At 36.4% G+C, this 19637-nt stretch overlaps 1 protein-coding gene across 11 annotated transcripts in view; it reads right to left on the bottom strand.

Annotated features, from left to right (window-relative positions):
* NEBL (nebulette) overlaps positions 1-19637 on the bottom strand; it is a 260639-nt gene that overhangs the window by 38117 nt on the left and 202885 nt on the right. For 7 of the 11 annotated variants that reach the window (XM_048295431.1, XM_048295441.1, XM_048295425.1 and 4 more), the window contains 10 exons: positions 15992-16099; positions 14923-15033; positions 12087-12197; positions 10213-10323; positions 9453-9563; positions 9090-9200; positions 8499-8603; positions 5274-5366; positions 2022-2114; positions 1544-1636 (listed from right to left, as the gene is read on the bottom strand). The exons of 2 other annotated variants lie outside the window; for them this stretch is intronic. In XM_048295431.1, the coding sequence (XP_048151388.1) occupies positions 1544-1636; positions 2022-2114; positions 5274-5366; positions 8499-8603; positions 9090-9200; positions 9453-9563; positions 10213-10323; positions 12087-12197; positions 14923-15033; positions 15992-16099 (1047 nt within the window). The remainder of the gene's footprint in view (positions 1-1543; positions 1637-2021; positions 2115-5273; positions 5367-8498; positions 8604-9089; positions 9201-9452; positions 9564-10212; positions 10324-12086; positions 12198-14922; positions 15034-15991; positions 16100-19637) is intronic. 2 more of the 11 variants (XM_048295451.1, XM_048295459.1) reach the window with 2 other exon arrangements.

The raw sequence follows: 19637 nt of genomic DNA, 5'->3' as shown, positions 1-19637 counted from the left end.
ACTGCAAATATATATTTGTCAAGACACAGAAACTCCATAATGTCTCCCTCTGTGTTCTAAATTTTATATATTACATATTCAAAGGTGATTAAACACAGAGGGTGCAGTACATCAGACAACTGCCAATTGAATCCAGCCTAATTTCACCATGCATTTATCTAAATGTACTGCAGGAATATCACCTTTATCATTTTGCAACAAAATACACTTAATGCATTAACCAAATGCACACTCAATGGAGCAGGATCTAAAGCATATAGAGAACAGGATGTGGCCTTCACAGAGCAACCAATCTAAGTTAACTCTGGCCCCACATGCTGGGAAGTCAGATATGGTAAATATTTAGTAACAGATTCTGGCAAAAAATTTATGCCAATTCATATAGTTTTATGCAAAATAAATTCTTCCATAAAAAAATAAGCTCTCAGGCTTAAGTGATAAGGTTAACTGTGCAGATATATTACGCTCATAATTCTGCAGTCCACAGTGGCAGTAATTGCTTAAGCAATTATCTTCCAGCACAACACAATTTTGGTCTGTCCAAATTGAAAAATTAATGTCTTACAAAAATGATGGTAAACTTTCAAATAGATTAAACTTGAAAACTAACATTTATAAAGGTAAAATGACTATTCAAGAATTAATATTTCTAGAAATGGCTGAAGTTAAAGAATCTTCACTCAGAGCTGTTCCAGTGACTTGAAAAGAATTTAAGCTTTCCGGTGAAATTTGCACAACACAAAAACTGGTGAAAAGTAAACGACAAAGTGAGTAGGAAAACTATATAGGCTTGAATCACTTGGGAAAACAGGTTTTTTTGAACAGAATACATTTTAGTAAAGCTAGATATATCAACAATAATCCAGAAGTTGAGTTAGAGGGACAGAATTCTTGAAAATTGTGACTCAAAATTTTGGTGAATGCAGCAGAAAGCACCCCAGGGACACACTGGCAGCTCTCAGTGAGGAGAGTGCCTGTTCTCTCAAGGACTCATTAACATCATCTTCATCAATGCAGGAAGGCAGTAGCGTGCTCCAGTCCTTGCCTTCTTCTCTGTGCTCTGGCAAATCATATGACTTTCCAATGGTTATGTCAGCCACTAAATACTAAATTCTGATGGGAAGGTTACTGAGGAGCCAGAAGAAGACAGGTAAGAGAGTAGAAGTTTGAGCACAACTGTAGCTAATTTTTTAACAAGCAGAGAAAAAATAAAACTGGAAACAGATATTCTGGTTAAAAAAAAAAGGAAAAAAATTGGTCAAGATTTCCTGCAAATATCCAAGGAAGAGAATAACATCTCAAAGCATTGCAGGCATTTCTTTAACAGAACATGTGATGCTTCATCTGCCATTTCCCAAACTAAGCAATGTCTTTTCACAATTGCTTCCTAAAAGAGGGGTTTTGAGTCATTCCTTTACTTGAATTCCAATACAATACATTTGTTTCCCGCAACTAAAGAAAAGGCACAGTTTCAGAAAGCAGAACTTTGTACTCATCTTGTGCACCCAAAAATTATACAAAAGATTAAAGGATAGCAACTTCCCATGCTGACATTCTCTTGATTCCTCTTGACTCTTTCCATCTCAGGGGTGACACTCACAGGTGTAGCTTTGCAGAGCTGTTCTTTGTACTGAACCTAGCAAACATGCCAGAAGATATTACGACAGAGATTTCAAAGTAATAGAAATACACAACTGTGCTAGACATCACTAAAGAGCACATTGCATTTGGATGGAAAGTATCATTCCTTAATAACCAATCCCATTTTCCACACAATACTTACTACTCACCCTCTTTCAGTTCTTCTATTTCAAACACAGACAACTGTTATTTCAACGGGAATAATTCACTCTCATTGTTATTAATCAAAGTGCAATGCTAAGGAATTATCATTTTACCATTAATTGATTAAAATGGTCTTTGTGAACAAACAGAAACTAGCACAAACACCACAGACATATTCACCAAGACACATTTAATACAGCGGAGAGAAGTGTGCAAGCAATGAAAATGGAGCACACATTGCTAATATTCTTCTGGTTTTCCTTAACTCTCCTTAGTTCGGGTGGATCAGAAATAGCTGTTGCACGCTGAATTTCTTCCTTGTATTTAATCTGCACAATAGATATTACAAAAAAATTAGAAACTTAAAGAAGAGAGAGACAGGCACTAAAACACATCACTTTATACTCTCTCCCTTACACATACTGCACAGCTAGACCACATCGACAAACACCATTGGTCTGAAAATGAACACTTATATTTAATTTCTAAAACAGTCTGCTAGGGTCTCTTAATGCATCTTGTTTGATGCAATGCAGAAGAGAGTGCAATTAACAATTCTACTGTACTAAAACTCTTACAGTGGGAATATACATCACATGGGATTGTGGCTATTTTCATGATAATTGGGATGCTGCATATACTATTTGGAGATCCACACCACTTTGACAATGACTTGGTCCTTCTATTATCTTGCTATGGATAAGTCTACTAGTCCATTTCAGAAACCAAGCCTTTTAGGTGTTCCTGAAAAGGTGGATGACTTTAAAGTCTCACTGAAGTTCTCCAAAAACACATGCAGACAAACAGGTGAAAATGCAGTTGTCTGGATTGTTGATGCCTTTGCAGGTGTTGTCAGATATTTGCTGGGTTTTTTTCTAACATTTTCAACTCTCTTCTCCAAGACATGGTACTTCTGGAGGGTGCCCAATTTCATAGCACAGACAAAACAACTTGTTCTTCTCTAAGCTCATACTTGGAAGCTGCTTTGACTGAAATTTATAAATAAATAAAACCAAACCAGCCCAAAGTACAGACCAGGAATGGAAAATTTCAGTCCAGACAGTGTAGGACTGGCAAAAATACTAAAGCACTGGAAAAAAGGGGTTTTTAATAGAGACTATTAGGTAAGTTTAAGAATTGGCAGTGCTACTCATCCTTAAAATGTCTGTTGCTTGAATTTTAATCAGACCCCAGCTTTGTGGTATTGAGTGACATACCACAGGGCTTTCCTCACAGATTTCACACTAACAAAAACACAAATAGAATCTTCTCCCAAAGTCCTGCTTCTTCCCAGTGCTGTGTCCAACGCTGCCTGCCCCTCAAAATACACAAGTTTTTTAAAAGTCCTTAGTTGTTTGTAGCTTCTCAGTTCAGATTCATCTACAGTCCATGGGTCTGTTGCTTGCTTTGAAAGTTCTGTGAGACCTTGGTTTCTTCCAAACCAATCATCACAACAGGTGAGATGAGCTCAACCTCCTTGGCTGTCACTACCTTTTATTTTAGGCTTCAAAAACACCATTCTGATGTTTGTCTCCTACATATGTAACCTGGAAGAATCTGATCACTTTCAGAACATGACTCAATGGACTTTTTTGTGTGGTTGGCTGTCCAGTAAGTGTTATTTTGGTGCCCTGGTGCAAATTTGCTTCTCATTCCACAGTTTCATTTAGCTCAGAAAATAGTTTTAAAGCTGTCCCAAGTTCTTTTGGCTAAATTTAAAAATACGTGTAAAATATTTAAATCTAATGGATTCAAAATTAGTGTAATTTACCCTTCCTTTGGGACTCCTGTAAATTACATAATACAATTTCCCTCTTATTGAACAATATAGTTTCCCTCTCACTGACATATAATTTGAAACATTATTGTACATTGCCTTTAAATTTGGCATTCTACACCTCTAATAAATATTATACAAGACCCAAGTAATTTCAAGTACAAGTAGAGGTAATAAAATACCTTTTGTAAAACATTAACTCTACACGAAGACTAGCAAGGTAAAGGCCATGCTACTCACGTCATACCACTACACCACTAATGCATTTTGTACTTCCCTTGGTATGTTTTTGTTCAAATGTGTTTACTAGCATACAGATCGACCTTTCATTCCTCCCTCTTCACCACTATTTAGGATTTCTAAAACAGCAAGAACAGTGCACACTATTTTTCCATTTCACATTGAAAGGTATTGTGAAAAAACATTAGAGTAAGACTTCTAATAAGTGTCTGTGTGACTGTGTGACTACTCTTGAAATAAAATTCTATGGTAACTGGAAATTTAAAAGCAAAACAACAACAAAAAACCCAAACAAACAAACAAAAAAGAACCCCTCATCCTCAAATCAAGCAAACCAACAACTTCCCCCAACCAGGAGGTTTCAACTACTTACTATCCAATTTTTTAAGGATTTAGGACACATGATAGCTTGTACTGTGACTCAAAACGACAAGATGAAAAGTGATGGATAGAGCAGAAAAACATTCCAAGGAAAATAAGAGCTTTTCTACGTTTTTTGGAAATTCTCTACCTGACCTTACTTTAGCGGGATAATTAACACTATTCACTTAACAATGAAATTCTATGAGAATAGGTGTCCAGAGTCCCTAATTAATATTTTAACTAATATTTAAACACAACATAGAGTCATGTCTATACATTATTTTCAAATTTTACTTTTTTAAAAAATCTAATCATTAGAGAAGTCATGTCACAAACATAAAAATGGCCCCAGAAGAGTCCCCATCAAATATAACAAAGAAGTGAACAATGCAATTGCAAGGGTTTTCTTGCTGGGCAGTCACTTTTCTGTTTTTTTCCAAGTTTTGCCACATATTTATCAGAAGAGAATGTTCTATTTGAAGAAAACAGTCATGCTGATATTTTATTTTTATTTGCCTATTAAAGTGCGAAAGAAATTGGGCATCCATAGCTAAACAACATCAATTCAGAACCAATCTCATCAGATCCACAGATCAACTTGTCACCAACATGTAAAGAGGCACCAACTCTCCATCTTTTCACATAGTTCAAGTCTGGACATAATTTTTCTCTTCTTGAAGTGCAAACTGTATCAAATCCTATGCAATGCATGCAGTCTCTAAAAGAAAGTTACAGATTTTCTTTTTCGTCACATGGTATTTTTCGAACCTGCAAATACAACTGCTGTTCAGTCTGTCATACAGGAGAATACATCTCATATTTCTCACTCTTGAAAGACAAAAAATTCCCTCAAGTATTTAGTTAAAATATTTTCTTATTTTTCATAATGTTTCAATTAGAAACTCCACCTCTGGACACAGAAGTGCTTCAGCAGACAGGAGTTCTAGCTGTGCTAGAATAGAGCTCTATATCCAAAATCCAGTGGGCAACTATTTGAATAAGATGTGTGATATGAAAATGAAGAAGTTTTTAGGAAACTAGATGAAAAAAAAAAACATTTTGTCCACCATTTATTCACATAAGAATAACTTATGTTAATAGCACTCACCGAGCTAATATTCTGTTGATTTTTCTTTACTCTTTCAATCTCTGGAGTGTCTTTTACAGCTGTGCCAGCTCCTACTTCCTCCTTGTAAAACACCTTCATTTCCCCAAAAGAGAAGATAATTATGAGACTGTTAGCAATGCAAATGCTATTTCTCATAAAGGGCTAGGCAATTTTCCAAACACCAAATTGGTCTGACTATAAATCTTGCTAAGAAAGAAAATACTTCAACTTTTCATAAATCAGACTAATTATCAATAACTATGATTACACTGTTTGTTTTCAACTGTAAGCCAGATAGTATATTCTCATCCTTTAGACTGACCTCAGTATTTTTAAGTATTTGCAATGACATATTTAAATTTGGAAAAAATATTAAAATTTCTATAACAATCTATAAGGTTTTATAAATGTAACTTTATGCTTGAGTAATTTCATTCATTTCAATGTAATTGAAGGTGCATATACATGCAGGATTTGATTTGGTTTTTTTTAGTCTTCAGATCTTAAAATACTGTGAGAAATGAACAGACATTACTATTATTTCTAAGTTAACAAGCTAAAAATTTGAAATATTCATGGAAAAATAACAACAACCAGAGCTACAATCCAAGTCATACAATTTTTGACTCCTAGGTTCAAGCCAGAAAGCTGAGGACTGCATCTAAAAACAAAAATCACTTCTTAAAAGATACACATGCTGTTTATACAATACTCCTCTCTATTTCAATTGTTTCAGTAAATGATAAACACAAAGCCTATCAGTAGAATCAATCATTTGAAGTTACTGAAAGAGACAGTAAATAACTGCTCCACAAATTCCAAGCCTGGTTATAATTTAAATAACCATGGAGCACAAGTTCATGCTGAAAAACTCCTCAAGAAGTTTTACTTGATTTTCAGTATTTGGTGTCACATCTGTTGCCATTTTGGTAAGTATTTCCAGTCAGTTAGTGTAAAAAACAAGTCTGGTCTTGGAGTTAATAAAATTAATCTTTACCATTTAGTATTTCTGCCTTTCTTAAACCAAGATTTATTTAACTTTTCCTATCAACAAACCTTAAACAATAAAAACATCATTCCTGATTAATTTCTCCTACTTCCTTGAAGTCCTCCATAGCCTGGGGTGAATACTACTGCCAAATATTCTAGAGGAGAGTGAATGTCGGCAACTAATTTTTTAAATATTCAGAAAACCTTTAACAATCTAGAATTTTGTTTTACCATGTGAGAACAGAGACAGTTTATGAGTAAGGACTTGAAAACTGCTCTGCACCATGTCAGTTAGAAAGATTTATATTGTGGGTCGATCTACAATACACTTTTCTCCTCTACCAAGGAAGGATTGGTAAAATATGTTGGAGACAGGATTTTTCTATGAAAGAAATGACTGTGAAGTAAATATCCTATTATAAATCATCTGCCAAGTGAGCTAGTGAGCTAAAAGCAGCAACAATCTTATCTGCAGAGCAAGTTGGTTTTTTTTGTCCATTAAGGCAGAAAAATCCAAAAGACAAAAATCCAAAAATCAGAAGACTATCAGTGGTCATTTTTTTTTATACTGCTTCCAGCTGTATCTTGACTCAGTAAGAACTTACCTTTGTAATCTAAACTGCACAGAAGGATGAAAGATTAAAACACAGAGAAAGAAGAAAAAATGATAGTTCAATCACAGCTGTAAACTGCTTTCCTGCATCTGGAGGATCCAGATCACAAACAGAAACAGGACAATCGCAAAAGAAAGCAAATACAAATGGTGATTTGTCAAAGACAAAACATTTTATTTCTTACTATCTAGAACACTAACAAAGAGGATAATTGTCAGTCTTGGCACTGAAAGCTCAGACTGGCCTACAGGGTTGCAAGGGGTTCAGATGCATCAGAGGCTTGTCATGGCTTAATTAAGTAGTGATACCTATCTTAATTAAGCCTGGTACCTAACTGTTAGTGAGTCCGCACTGCCAGAGCCACTGACCTACTGAAGACTTCATCAAAAGCTGTCAAGCAGGGTGGAAAGCAGATCCCAGAGGCTAGCTTATATCCCTCTGTTCCAGGAGTTTCAGCCTAGGCTGTTAGGACACCAGTGACATGAGAAATGGTGATAATCACTGTCACACTATGCTGCAGAGCACCATTCAAAACCAGGAGCCAGCAGATGACAGGAAGCAAAATTGGGCCAGTGGGCCTGTCAAGAGCTCCTACTAGAAAGATGTAGCTTTTGGCTGTCCTCATTCAAAGGAAGAAAAAGGGCAGGTAATGGCTGGAGATGTTACAGGAGTGACCACAGCCTAGAGCAGGCTCGGAGGTATCTCCTCTGCCCTCCCCACAGGCTCTTGCTCGCCTGCAGAAGCCTCAGCTGCACAGGGGAGCTGCAGGCAAACACCTCCAGGAGAAACTAACTGAGCTCGTACTTCTGAGAGCTGGAGAAGCTGAGGATATCTCTAAGTTAAAGAACATGTGTGTCAGATAATACTAAACATATTTAAGTATCTTATATTCCTTTCTCTCAAATCATTGGCTCCATTAGTATTACTTAGTCTGCCATACAAAACAGCCACTGACTGGCCTTTTGTTCTGGAGGCCAGATTTACTCCTCTTCTCTGTTATATTACAAGCAAAGGCAGAATTACAAACAGCAGCACTAATGGGCCCAAAAAGGAAGTGGAACTTAATACATCCCAAACTGGGCAATTTTAGAAATCTAAGCTCATAATTTATATTTAGGGATAAACTGAAACTTAAGTCTAGCAGAAAATTTAAAAATAAACCCAGTGTAATACAAAATCATTATATATATATATTTATGAAATCTGATCTGTTCTAATTTTATACCCCAATCTTGATGCTCAGAACATATGATAGAAAACAGATGAAAAATCTTATATGTACAGTAAGAAGCCTTAGGTTTTTGGGTTTTTCCCTTTTAAATAAAGTACTTCCTGGGGCTTGATGGAAAAAGAAAAAAATCTTCATTTAAAAATAACCGTGGTTTGGCAAGGTGATATAAGTGGTTTAGAAATTCAAAATAACAGTGCCACACCTAGAAAAGCTGGGTATTTTTTTTACTGAAAGAAATGAGTGATACAGCTTTTGCCAGGAAAATTATGCAAATGGTTCAAAGGACTTTTACTCATAAGTTCCCTATTTTATGCTGTGGCACAAGAGACCCTATTTAAACTAAAAAATATCTGAAAAGTTACAAGCAAAGAGAGAAGCACTGTTACTCACTGAACTGATGTTTTTCTGAGTACTTCTTATCCTTTCCATCTCAGGAGTGTCTGGGACAGAAGAATAGTAACAGAGCATCTTCTCCGCTTCATCTTTGTACATTTTCTGAAAAAATAATTTTTAAATGGCTATGCTTTTTGGGCTCCAAACCGCACAAAATTGCACAAAAGATGCTTATTGCTAGTGAGCCTCCTCATCCAGTCTGTCAAGTATTTACTTAAACCTCTCTTCTCCACCATACTGTTATCATTGTCTGTCCCCCACACTAAAATAGATCTCATATACATATACATAATATATCCTCATATATATTTTCTCCTCACTGTCAGAATATATGTAATGTAACATTAGGTAATTAGGTAATGCGTAAAGAACTGCCTAATAGATGTAAATAATGAAATTCAATTTACATGGTGTAACAGGCCTAAATACAAATAAGAATCAGGCAGTTAAGACATTTTACTGCATGTAAATTAATCTAGTATAGGTATGAAAGCCTCTGCAGAGCTAGAGAAGTAGTATTTTGAGCAATGTATGTCAAGCACTCATTGTTACAGAGAATTAAAACATTCAACTTTTGACTATGTCTACCTGGCTTGCTATTTCTGACGCCCTTTTGGCCCGTTGAATTTCTGGAGTATATGGACCAACTTGCATCCCTTTTCCTCTAATTTCAGTCTCCAGATCCTTTTTATATTCTTTCTGAAGAAAAAATAAAGGGGAAATAAAAACCATAACTAATACTGCAACTCTCTGTACATGCTGTCTTCAAAGCTATTCTGATAGTACTGGTCAGACTATAAAAATAAATTCTTCCATTTCTTTAATTTAATATTTTTATTGTGCACTGCTTGCTTTGTTTAGCTTAAGAACGTTCAAGAAGATTTTATATTTTTAACATCTCATTGTGTTTTACTTTCAAAGTAATCTTAAAGCAATTAATTCTGTACTCACCTGGCTGACAATTTCAGAAGCTTTTTTGGCTCGCTGTATATCAAGGGTATCCGTACCCACTTCCATTCCCTTTCCTTTAATTTCATTCTCCAAGTCTTTCTTGTATTCTTTCTGAAAATAATAGCATTGGAAATACTCACGGCTGACAGCCAAATTATCAAATTTAATCTGTACGATTTCACTGACCAGCACTCATAAACCACCAAATAACGAATGATTCAAGAGAACTAGTTTTGTAGAATCTATCCATGAGATAGCTGTAGTTGCTGATGGGTTAAAAAACCCTTTTAACAGACTGCTCACTTCAAATCTGATGTAGCCTTTCACATCTACCTGTCTCGGCAGTTTTGGCAGCCACAGTCAGACACGTAGATGAGAATTTCTCCCTCTGCTGTGCTTTGCAAGACTGATGTCATAATGCTTTAGCATCTCTCTAACTCTATCATTTGGCCCTAAGTAAGGAGCTATTTAGACCTAAAAGCAGCAGGGCCCACAGTGACCAAAGACACCCTTGGCCAGACATGGCTCATGAGGAACAAGCACAACCTGCAGAAGGTGATAGGAAGGTCTAAGTTCTGGGAAGCTTAACTTTCCCCCCTTACACTGATTATGCAACGTCCAACTCTTTGCAGCTCAATTAGCTATTTGGAGAAATCTGTGTTTTCAGTACTGCCTAGATTGGTCACCACCTGGAATTCTCAGTCACAATAATTTGTTGCATTCTGTCATATGGAAAGCTTGTCCCAGGAATGGGACTGACCATGCTTGCAATTTCAGAAGCTTTCTTGGCTCGTCTTATCTCCGGTGTATCTGGACCAACTTCCATGCCCTTCCCTTTAATTTCAGTTTCCAAGTCTTTCTTGTATTGCCTCTGTGAAGATAGAATTTATACATTATATTCACAGCATCCAGAGATTTTTTTCCACAAGACATTGAAATTTAGGATTTAGAGTCAATCAAAACTCTCAAGAGTCACAATTTTCAAGACTCTTGGTAAGCTGTTGTCAGGAAAAACACATAACAAACTACAGGAGGAAAACTTTTAGAAGATATTCACTGAATGTACAAACCACTGAGAACTAATTTTTAATGTAGCAGAGGGTGAGAGGAAATCAGCCCATGCAGCTTGCTACAATTACCCTCTAAAGTAAAGAGGAAGTTTAGCTCTGCAGAACATGGTGTAGTAAGTTGGTACTTGGTGCCAGCCTAATTGAAACACATCTCACTTTTAAGAAAATATTTTATTTATGACAAGACTACATGTTAGAAATTTAATACCATACAGAATTGCTTCCAGTGAACTTCCAGATCAAGAAGTTGTAATTTATTCATTTAATAGGTCTTTCCTGAACCATAGCCATTAGGCAAGTGGCAGTCCTCATCCGTGATTGCTGCTTTTTCCTCACAACATAAATTATAAATAAGCAATAACCTGAAAACAAAATTAATATTTCATCTTCAGCTTATCCAAGCAAGGATATGTTCCTTGTTCATCAGCTAATTATATTAAAAAGTAATATGGAAATATTGTATACAATAGTTGTACTTTTTTTTGTAGAAAAATATTCTCAGCCACTGCTATTTCTACTACTTTGGTAGTAATCATCCTTTTTTCTGTTCTAATTCATCTCCGCCTGTGGAAAACTTTTTTTCAAAGTAAATACATATAATTTTAAAATGCCCCTTACTATTCTTGTTTGTAAATTATTTTTAGGTTGTACATTAATTAGAAAAAATGAGGAAAATATGTTTCTATTCGATACAATGGTCTGATAACTTACAAGAAGTAGAGAAAAAAGATTTTCAGTCTTTCATCTGTCTCACTCTGATATGGAAATAAATGTGATAAAACAACTCTCTACTTCACAAACCACATTTTTTTGCAAGAATTGTAAATTAACCTGTAGGAATACACCATGCCTCAATTCCTGTCTGCTAAAGGTGGGATGACAGATGTTTCCTCTGAGCTTCATGTTGGGTAAAACACCCAGGAAAAGATAATCCTGGGAGTTACAGTTATATATTCCCTTACTTCTTTACAGTGGTCAGATTGGCCCTATCCATGGCATTCCCTCTGTTTTTTATGGATATATGTGTGTGTGTGTGTGTGTGTGCAAGCAAATAAACATATATATAATATATAATAAAGAAATACAAAATTAATATAAAATAGAACAATATAATATATATATATATGTAAAATTCTGAAATTATTCCCCAAATGCGTAACGTGCAGCAGGAGCTTTGCCTTCCCTCTTCCCTCCCTACACCCTCCAGCCCCGCTGTTTCTTCCCAGAGACAGCCTTGGATCTCTGGAAGTCCACCCGAACTCATGTGCTGAGGAAGCCTCTGTGGCCAGCAGAGCACAGCTCTAAATGCTGGGTCTATTGACCCCACTAACAATCTCCACTGACTTTCTAATTGCCCAAAAATCTGAATTATTTGTCCTAAGTTGTTTTTTATACAGAGCTTTACTATATTTTTCAAGCAAAACAGAAATAGCCTTAGTTTCAATACTTACATACTTCCTTGTAGATTATGTAAAAAAGAAAAAGGAAAAAAAAAAGCAATCTTTTGAGTTTAACATAAAGTGAACCTTCTGTGATATTAATAACCTTGACTAGCATAACATACCTCATTTAGTATCTGAGCTGCATTTTTCACTCTAATCAAATCTGGTGTATCTTCAAACACTGTCATTCCTTTTCCCTTCATCCCTTCTTCCAAATCTTTTCGGTACTCTTTCTAAGGATTACAAAAAAAAAAAAAAAAAAAAAAAAAAAGAGAGAGAGATTTCACCACTTCTTACTTTGTGTAAGATCTTGAAAAGAAATGCCACTTATTAAACATCTAAAGAGTCTCTTTGAAATTTCTATCAAATATGAATTAGCTGAAGTACAGATTTCAGACTTAAAATAGAATTGGAAATTGTGAAATCAAACAGAACAATGTTGAAAAAGTGAAAAGATTTTAATGTCATCATCTATTTTGTTGTGCTCTGGAAAACCAGCTGTGCCCTATACAGCACCAGCACACTGTTTAGGGGCCTTGACTCTCTCTGGACAGACATTTTAACTGCAGTAGCATTTTCTTTCTGCAGCCCAGTATTTGCTGTGCTGCAGTTTTTACCTCTATTCCATTAATGGTATCCCAATCAGGATGGATTCCCTAAACACCATACTAGGACCTGTTAAAAAAACCTCTTGATAAATTAAAATGTAGAAGCAATATTCCTACCATATCACTCCTGTGCCTCCTAGACACTGAACTGATATGACCTATCAACATTCAGCAACTGCAGTCTCTAGAGTACTCAAATGTTCAGTATAAAATTCAAAGCACACTAGAACCTGCTCGCAGACATTCGGTTCTTTTTGCTCTTCCCAGCTCCTAGAGAGCTGTTGTAAACCTATTGAAGTTCAAGATCTTTAAGTTTTGTAAGGATTTTTAATTATTCTTCCCATCTCCAGATGAGGGTTAGGCTTTTTTAAGCAATGAAATTAGAAGAACATTGCACAAAATATTTATCAGAAGTATTTACATAGGCATGAATTAATACTCCTAATTACATATTAAATTTCATGCGCAGCAGTGAGCACCTTTATCTCTTTATAAGCTCTTTATTTAAATAAAAGAGAACCAGATATTTTTAAAGAAGTTTCTCTTGATCATCAGAAACATGTCCTACACCAAGCAGGAAACCATTTCTTCTAGTTTAGAACTATTTAACTCAAAACTATTTAATTCAGCCATCTCTTCTGAAGGAGTTGTGAATGTGGTCCAGAGAAGAAAGTTTGTATTGTTACAAAATGTGAAGTATTTGCAAAATTCTCTATGGTGGGAGAACAGAACAAGCTGGAACACAGCTGACATTTGGGTTAAAAAAAAAATGTAATTGAACAGCTAATTCATTTTTAAGTAATTCCACATCTTTCTTGTTGTTTCACGCAGTATCTATTCAAAGTTTATTATGAACTTTTATGGTAAAACACTGAGCTACATCCTTGACTATGAACAAATGCATAATTTTTCTGAATCATGAAAGATAATAATTGATTTGACCTAGGTAATCTTCGGGTTTGGAATATGTTCCTTGAATAGGGATATAAAATCATAGGAAGTTCGGGCAGTTATGCATTAATGGAAATACCATTTCCATTTTCTCATCTTCTTCCCCTTTGACTTATAGGCATGGTTTACTCCCTAAATGAGGAGGCATAAAACTTGAGGAGGTCAGAATTAGTTCTCTATCTTAATGCACTAAGGAGAGGAGCTACATCAAAATTTCAGAGATGAACATGTAGAGCACATGTTACAACTATGCATACAGTACCCGGTTCTTTGGGCATTCAGCAAGCAGAAAGACTAACTGAAATAAATGACAGCATGATTTGCATTTTTCCCTAGCAAGAAGGCATATATGAGATGGACCACAGAATGCCACTGCACAAAACAGACCAAGCTTGATATTTGCCTACCTGACACTCAAGCTTACCAGAATAATTTATTAGAGGATGAATAATAAAGAAATATCTTAAAAGAAATTATTTTCTTTAACCATATGAGATCTAGCAAAGACTGGAATAAGCTGTATAAAGAATAAAGAAAGGAACAAAGTTCAAGGGGTTTTAATTCTAACATGCTTTACTTGTTTTGGACAAAAAAAAAAAAAAAAAAAAATCAATGCTTAATACCCTAAGAACAAACAAGGTATTGCTGGCTCCCAGATTCAAAGACAAGATATCTAGCAGCTCTGCTCTTCTCTTCTAGCAGTTCTAGCTCTTCTAAATTTGGTCAAATAGTAACCATAATCCACAGAGCCAAACAATACTCAAAACCTAACATGAAACCAGTTTTAAATAACAATATAAAAATACTAAAGGTAGAAGGATTCTCAGTTACAGAAAAAAACTATTTCATTTGTAGTGACACATACAACTGAAGAATATTTCACAGATCTTAAAGAAACAGTGGGCATACAGAAAACCTGTGCCTTCTAACAAAATGGACTTAAAGCACTTATGTAATATCCCAGGTATATTAAGGAATTTTGGTCTTCTTTATTTTTATCCATAACATGTATGATAGATAATTTTTTAAATTAAGTTAGTTATAAGTGACTCCATGCAGTTCAAGGCATCCATATAACCCCAACAGGCTACCTTAAACGTGAAATAATTACTCCAAGGGAAAAACTGCCATCTGGACACCAATGGAAATCTTTCCTTCCACCCCTTTATCTATCTGAAAAGAAAACTGATATTCTGGTTCAGGTGTGCTAAGCTTTATAATTGCCCTACTACAGTACTATTCAGAATCCAAAATGATGTGAAGCAATTTTTACTCATGAAGTGACTTGTATTTAGCTACCAAGAAAATTTTAAATTATTTAGCACTCAGCAGCTTGTAGTGATCTTGCTTATTACTCATTTACACCTTAACAACAGAAAAAAGAATAAAAATCCTGTACCTCTTTCAGAAGATTAGTGACTTCTTTTATATGCAAGAACTCCGGGGTCTTGTCTAAATCCAGTGAGGGTCTTCCCTTGATCCCTTCTTCAAAATCTTTGCGATACATTTTCTGTTGTAGCAAAACCAACAATTAGTGGTACATATATATGCAATTCCAAGCATATTTCAGAAAAGACATTGTAAATAGACCCAGAAATGAGCCCTGCCATAAATTAGATTTCACACTAATAAGCAACTTCATTATGCATTTCATTATCGAGATTATTTATACAAACAGACACGATCTAGACAAAAATATGCATAGAGTATGTCCAAAGAGAATGTTGAACCTGATCTATGAAAGAAACAGTTTGCTTGGTAGAGAAAAGAGAAGACAAATGGCACACAAGGTAATGGCTTGAAACTCATTAAAGTTTTTACCAAGAGGCTGAGATCATCTGTTTTCCATGACACAGCAAAACTAATGGAATCAAACTACAGCATGGGGACACAGGTGCATCCATCTCGCCCAGGATGGATGGTAAAGCGCTGGACTAGATTGTCTGGGAGGTCACAAAATCTCCACCATTTGAAGTCTTTTTTTTAGAAAAGTTAGAAAAACGTGGGCTGATATAGGACAGCCAGTGCTGTTCTGGAGCCTGGGAACAGTCCTTCCTCCTTGATGAGTTTCCCAGGCTGGACAGCACGTTTCAGTTAAATCATGGGGTTGGACTGGGTTTTGTGGTTTCACTTGCTCCCACATGAGAATCATCCCTCCCTAAAGATGGAATTCAAGGGAAAATTTTTAAAAATTATTAATCTCTGATCCAGATGACCACTTGAGCTTCTTCTCAATTAAATTATGAGATATACAATCTCTGTCTGTTAGCACCCATGGCGTTTTGAGAAAAAAGAAAATTCACAGGAAGAACTGAGCTACAGAATAGCAGAGATAACTACTCAGTATAATTCTACCATATCATCAATTTACTCTCTGCTTCGTATATTTTCTTAACCTGAGTATAAGATGTCTGTTAACCTCTCTGTTGATTTAAATTTTACTTCTTCAAAAACACAGTTTTACTTACCTCACTTTGCATCTTTTGAGCCTCCTTTGAAACTTGATACATTGGTGTATCCACAAATTCCAGCATTGATCTGCCTTTAGATTTTTCATAATTTTCTTTGTACTTGACCTAGGAAAATTAAAATAAAGTCTGTTAACAGCTGAGAGAATATGATATTGATATATGATTGTTTGCCTTGGTAAGAAACAAATCCTGTCTTAGCCATAGTCCTTAGACGTTTTGACTTTGAAGACTCCTCCCAAACTTAACCTGTTGGAGAAATAGGACCATTAGATAAGGTAATATTTTTTTGGAGTCATTTATTCCTTTCCTACAAAATTCAGACCTAGAAATTGTGAACTTTGAAGACAGCAGGAATGAGGAGCATCAATCACAATCGTTAAACTAATTGCATGTGTTTGGCCAAATGACCTATGTCTGAAGAGCTGGCAGTTTTTTAATAGGATCCCCTGCTCTGTTTCCATAAAACAACACATTTACTGTAACAACAAAATCTGTTTCACAGCCAGACCCCACAGGTCTTTTTTTCAGGCTCAGGAGCACCATTCTCAAATGTACTTTTGTTTGTACCTGTGGGAGGGAGAAGGGAAGGAAAACTACTGCCTTGGTAGGGTTCAGTCATGCACCAACACTCCCCTCACAGTTACCAGGGACCGTGACCTCCGAGCTAGCAGCAAAATCACAATGAAGGACACAGGGTTAAGACATCAATTTATGCCTTTATGCTAACTCAAAAAGCAAATATACTTTGTTTGGAAACCTGGAGAAGCCTTCTGAACTCATTCATTCACACTTTTGATTAAGACTGGCAAACACATTATTTACTTCCATCAGTCAGTGGTGGAGCATGATGGAATAGTCTATACCAGCCTTAAAGGAAAGCGAATAGCTACAAACCAAAATATTACATTTATAATGAGTAATGTAATTTTAATTTCTATGTCTCTTCAAAAAGAGTGATGTCTGAATTCCTCTTTCCCTGTCAGGCCTCTGCATTAGGCTTGGGTCCCGCAAAAACACTCTCCTCTTTCCTCATGGGGTGTACAGTGCATATTCTGATTGAATATGCACTGTACATCACTGCAATCTATCATGTGGTTTTGTGCATGAATTAAGCACTGTTAAAATGCTGCATTTTTCTCTTTGCAAGATGTGTGTGTTTGTGGTTCTGTATACCTGACTTTGAAGCACTGCATTTTCTTTGAGATGAATTTCAGCAGTGTCTGGGCTGAAATGATAGAAACACTTGCTTTGCTTAAATGATTTCTTATATCATACTGAAACAAAAAATTTCCAAGAATGTTTTCACAGACAAAATCCAGAAGATTTTGGAACTTAAATACTATTTAAAATAATATGAAAGAAAAAGAACAGAAGAAACTATATTTTAGTCCTACCAGCAGGGGAGTTCTGTCAAATTTGAATTTAAAATGTTGTGATGAAATTTTTTTTAAAAAAAAAGGATATGATAAAAAAATAACTTTTGTACATTCCTAGAGAAAATGCTTGTCTTGCTAATCTAAAAGTCAAATGTTTATGTTCAATAGAAAATAAACATCATTATTTACACTTGAAGTGCGAAGGAACACATATGATAGTGTAGTGGTTTGGTCCAAAATACTCATTACTGTTTATCTGCTGTGAGATAAGAATTAGGAGAAATGCAAAGCAGGCACCAAACTTGAAAGAATATAAAGCAGTTTATTAACAGACCTAAAAGAGGGAAAAAAAGAAAAAAAATTATACCACCTTCAGAACTCTCCTCCTCCCCCCACCTTCCTCCCTTCTCCCACTGACAATGTGAAAAGACAACCCTTAAGATGTTCAGTTTGTTTACCACTTCCATAATAACCTTGTTTAGTCCATTTAGAAAGAGAAGTCTCTTCTTGCTCATGCTATGAAAACATTATCACAACGAGACAGCCGCCCACTTCCAAATATTGTTCAGTCCATTTAGGAAGAGGAGTCTCTCTGCCTGCGTGTGAGTCCTTTCCCCCGACTTGCAGCTTTTCCCGCAACTGCTTTCGAGGGTCCACTCTTGAAGTTTTTTGGGGTACAATTTTAAGGTTGAGCCGTTCAGAAACAAAAACAGAGGCCCTTCTCCTTCCCTGGGAGCAAAGGGTCTTCATCATCTTCATCTTTAGGACTACCTCTGGGAGCATCTCTAGGGACTGAGGTTTTCTCCTTTCCCGTTTGGAGCAAAAGTCCTCATCTGGTCCATCTCTCCCTGTCCAAACTTCTCATGAAATTACAGCTGAGTCAGCATCTGCCTATCTCAGCGCAGGTGCTTTTGCTTACGAGTTGAACACTCCACCCCCCATATCTTCATGAAATTACAACGGGATACTCTGATATATCATAGCTTCACAACAGAATTTCAGCTTTAAGCATCTCCTCTCTCTCTTCCCTCAGGTTTTCAGCTGTTCACAGCAGTAAAAGGGTTAATCTCACCTCGGCCTTGCAGCTTTGCAGCTGGAATGTTGAATTTTTCTTATCGAAGTGGAGGGGGGGGGGAGCCGAGCCGCTCCGGCTGCCCACGGCAAGGCAGTGGGGGGGGTTCCACGGCTGGAACAGGTCCATCGACCCAGGATGGCCGTGGCCCGGCCCGGCCTGGCCCAAGCAGGGCCTGGCTGGGCCCGCTGGCCCCCACACGGGGCCCGCAGCCACCTGTGCCAGCGCCGGAAACGAGAGAGAGCTTGGGGGGGAGTTTGCCTATTCTTAAGTGTGCATCACAGAGGTGGTCACAACTTTTAGTGGCTTAAAGAATTGTCCATATTCAAACTGGCCAGCTGATAGGTTCTATCAGGTCCCAGAGGAAACTGTAAGCCCCCCTTAGCAAGGACATTCCTTCCGGGACTATGCTTGCTAACCTATGACAGATGATCTGGGTTTGCCTCCTAGTGGAAAGAATTATAAATGTCACACAATAAAACCACTTCTGTAGTGGAAACAAATGAAAATTACGTCTGTCTACAGATACTGACCTCATACTTTTACTCCATTCCTCAGCTAATGGAACAAGATTTTTTAAAAATTCTATCAAATTAGGTAAAACTCATAACTTTTTGCTACATTCAGATCAACTACAAGCACCAGATTCAGTCCCTTAAGTTCTATTTATTCACCCTGTTCCATAAAATGAAATACATCTACTTTCCCCTTTTTTTAGCCTGTATTTCATTAGTATCTCAAAGTCTCTACAATACGAACAGATTTTAAATGTGAAAATATTAAACTAGCTGTTCTACATATATCAAAGTGTTAAATTTTATGTCTCCATAGTTCATGTCAGAATTACATATATACCTGTCGTGGTTTAACCACAGCCAGCAACTAAGCCCCACACAGCTGCTCACACACTTCACCCCAGTGGGATGGGGGAGAGACTCAGAAGGGCAAAAAGTGAGAAAACTTGTGGTTTGAGATATAAACAGTTAAATAATTTAAATAAAATAAATTACTATTATTATTATTATTATCACCAGTAATAAAAGGAAAATAACAAAAAGAGAAAGAAATAAAGCTCAAGGAAAAAAATAAGGGATGCAAATGAAAAAGTCACTCATGACCAACCTATCAATGCTCAGCCTGTCCCTGAGAAGGATCCCCTGGCCTATTTCCCCCTAGTCTATATACTAAGAATGAC

This window comes from Corvus hawaiiensis, chromosome 1 (assembly GCF_020740725.1).
Source record: "Corvus hawaiiensis isolate bCorHaw1 chromosome 1, bCorHaw1.pri.cur, whole genome shotgun sequence".
Lineage (NCBI taxonomy): Eukaryota > Metazoa > Chordata > Aves > Passeriformes > Corvidae > Corvus > Corvus hawaiiensis.
Note: the sequence above shows the minus strand (reverse complement) of the source record. Positions and strands in the feature narration are given on the sequence as shown.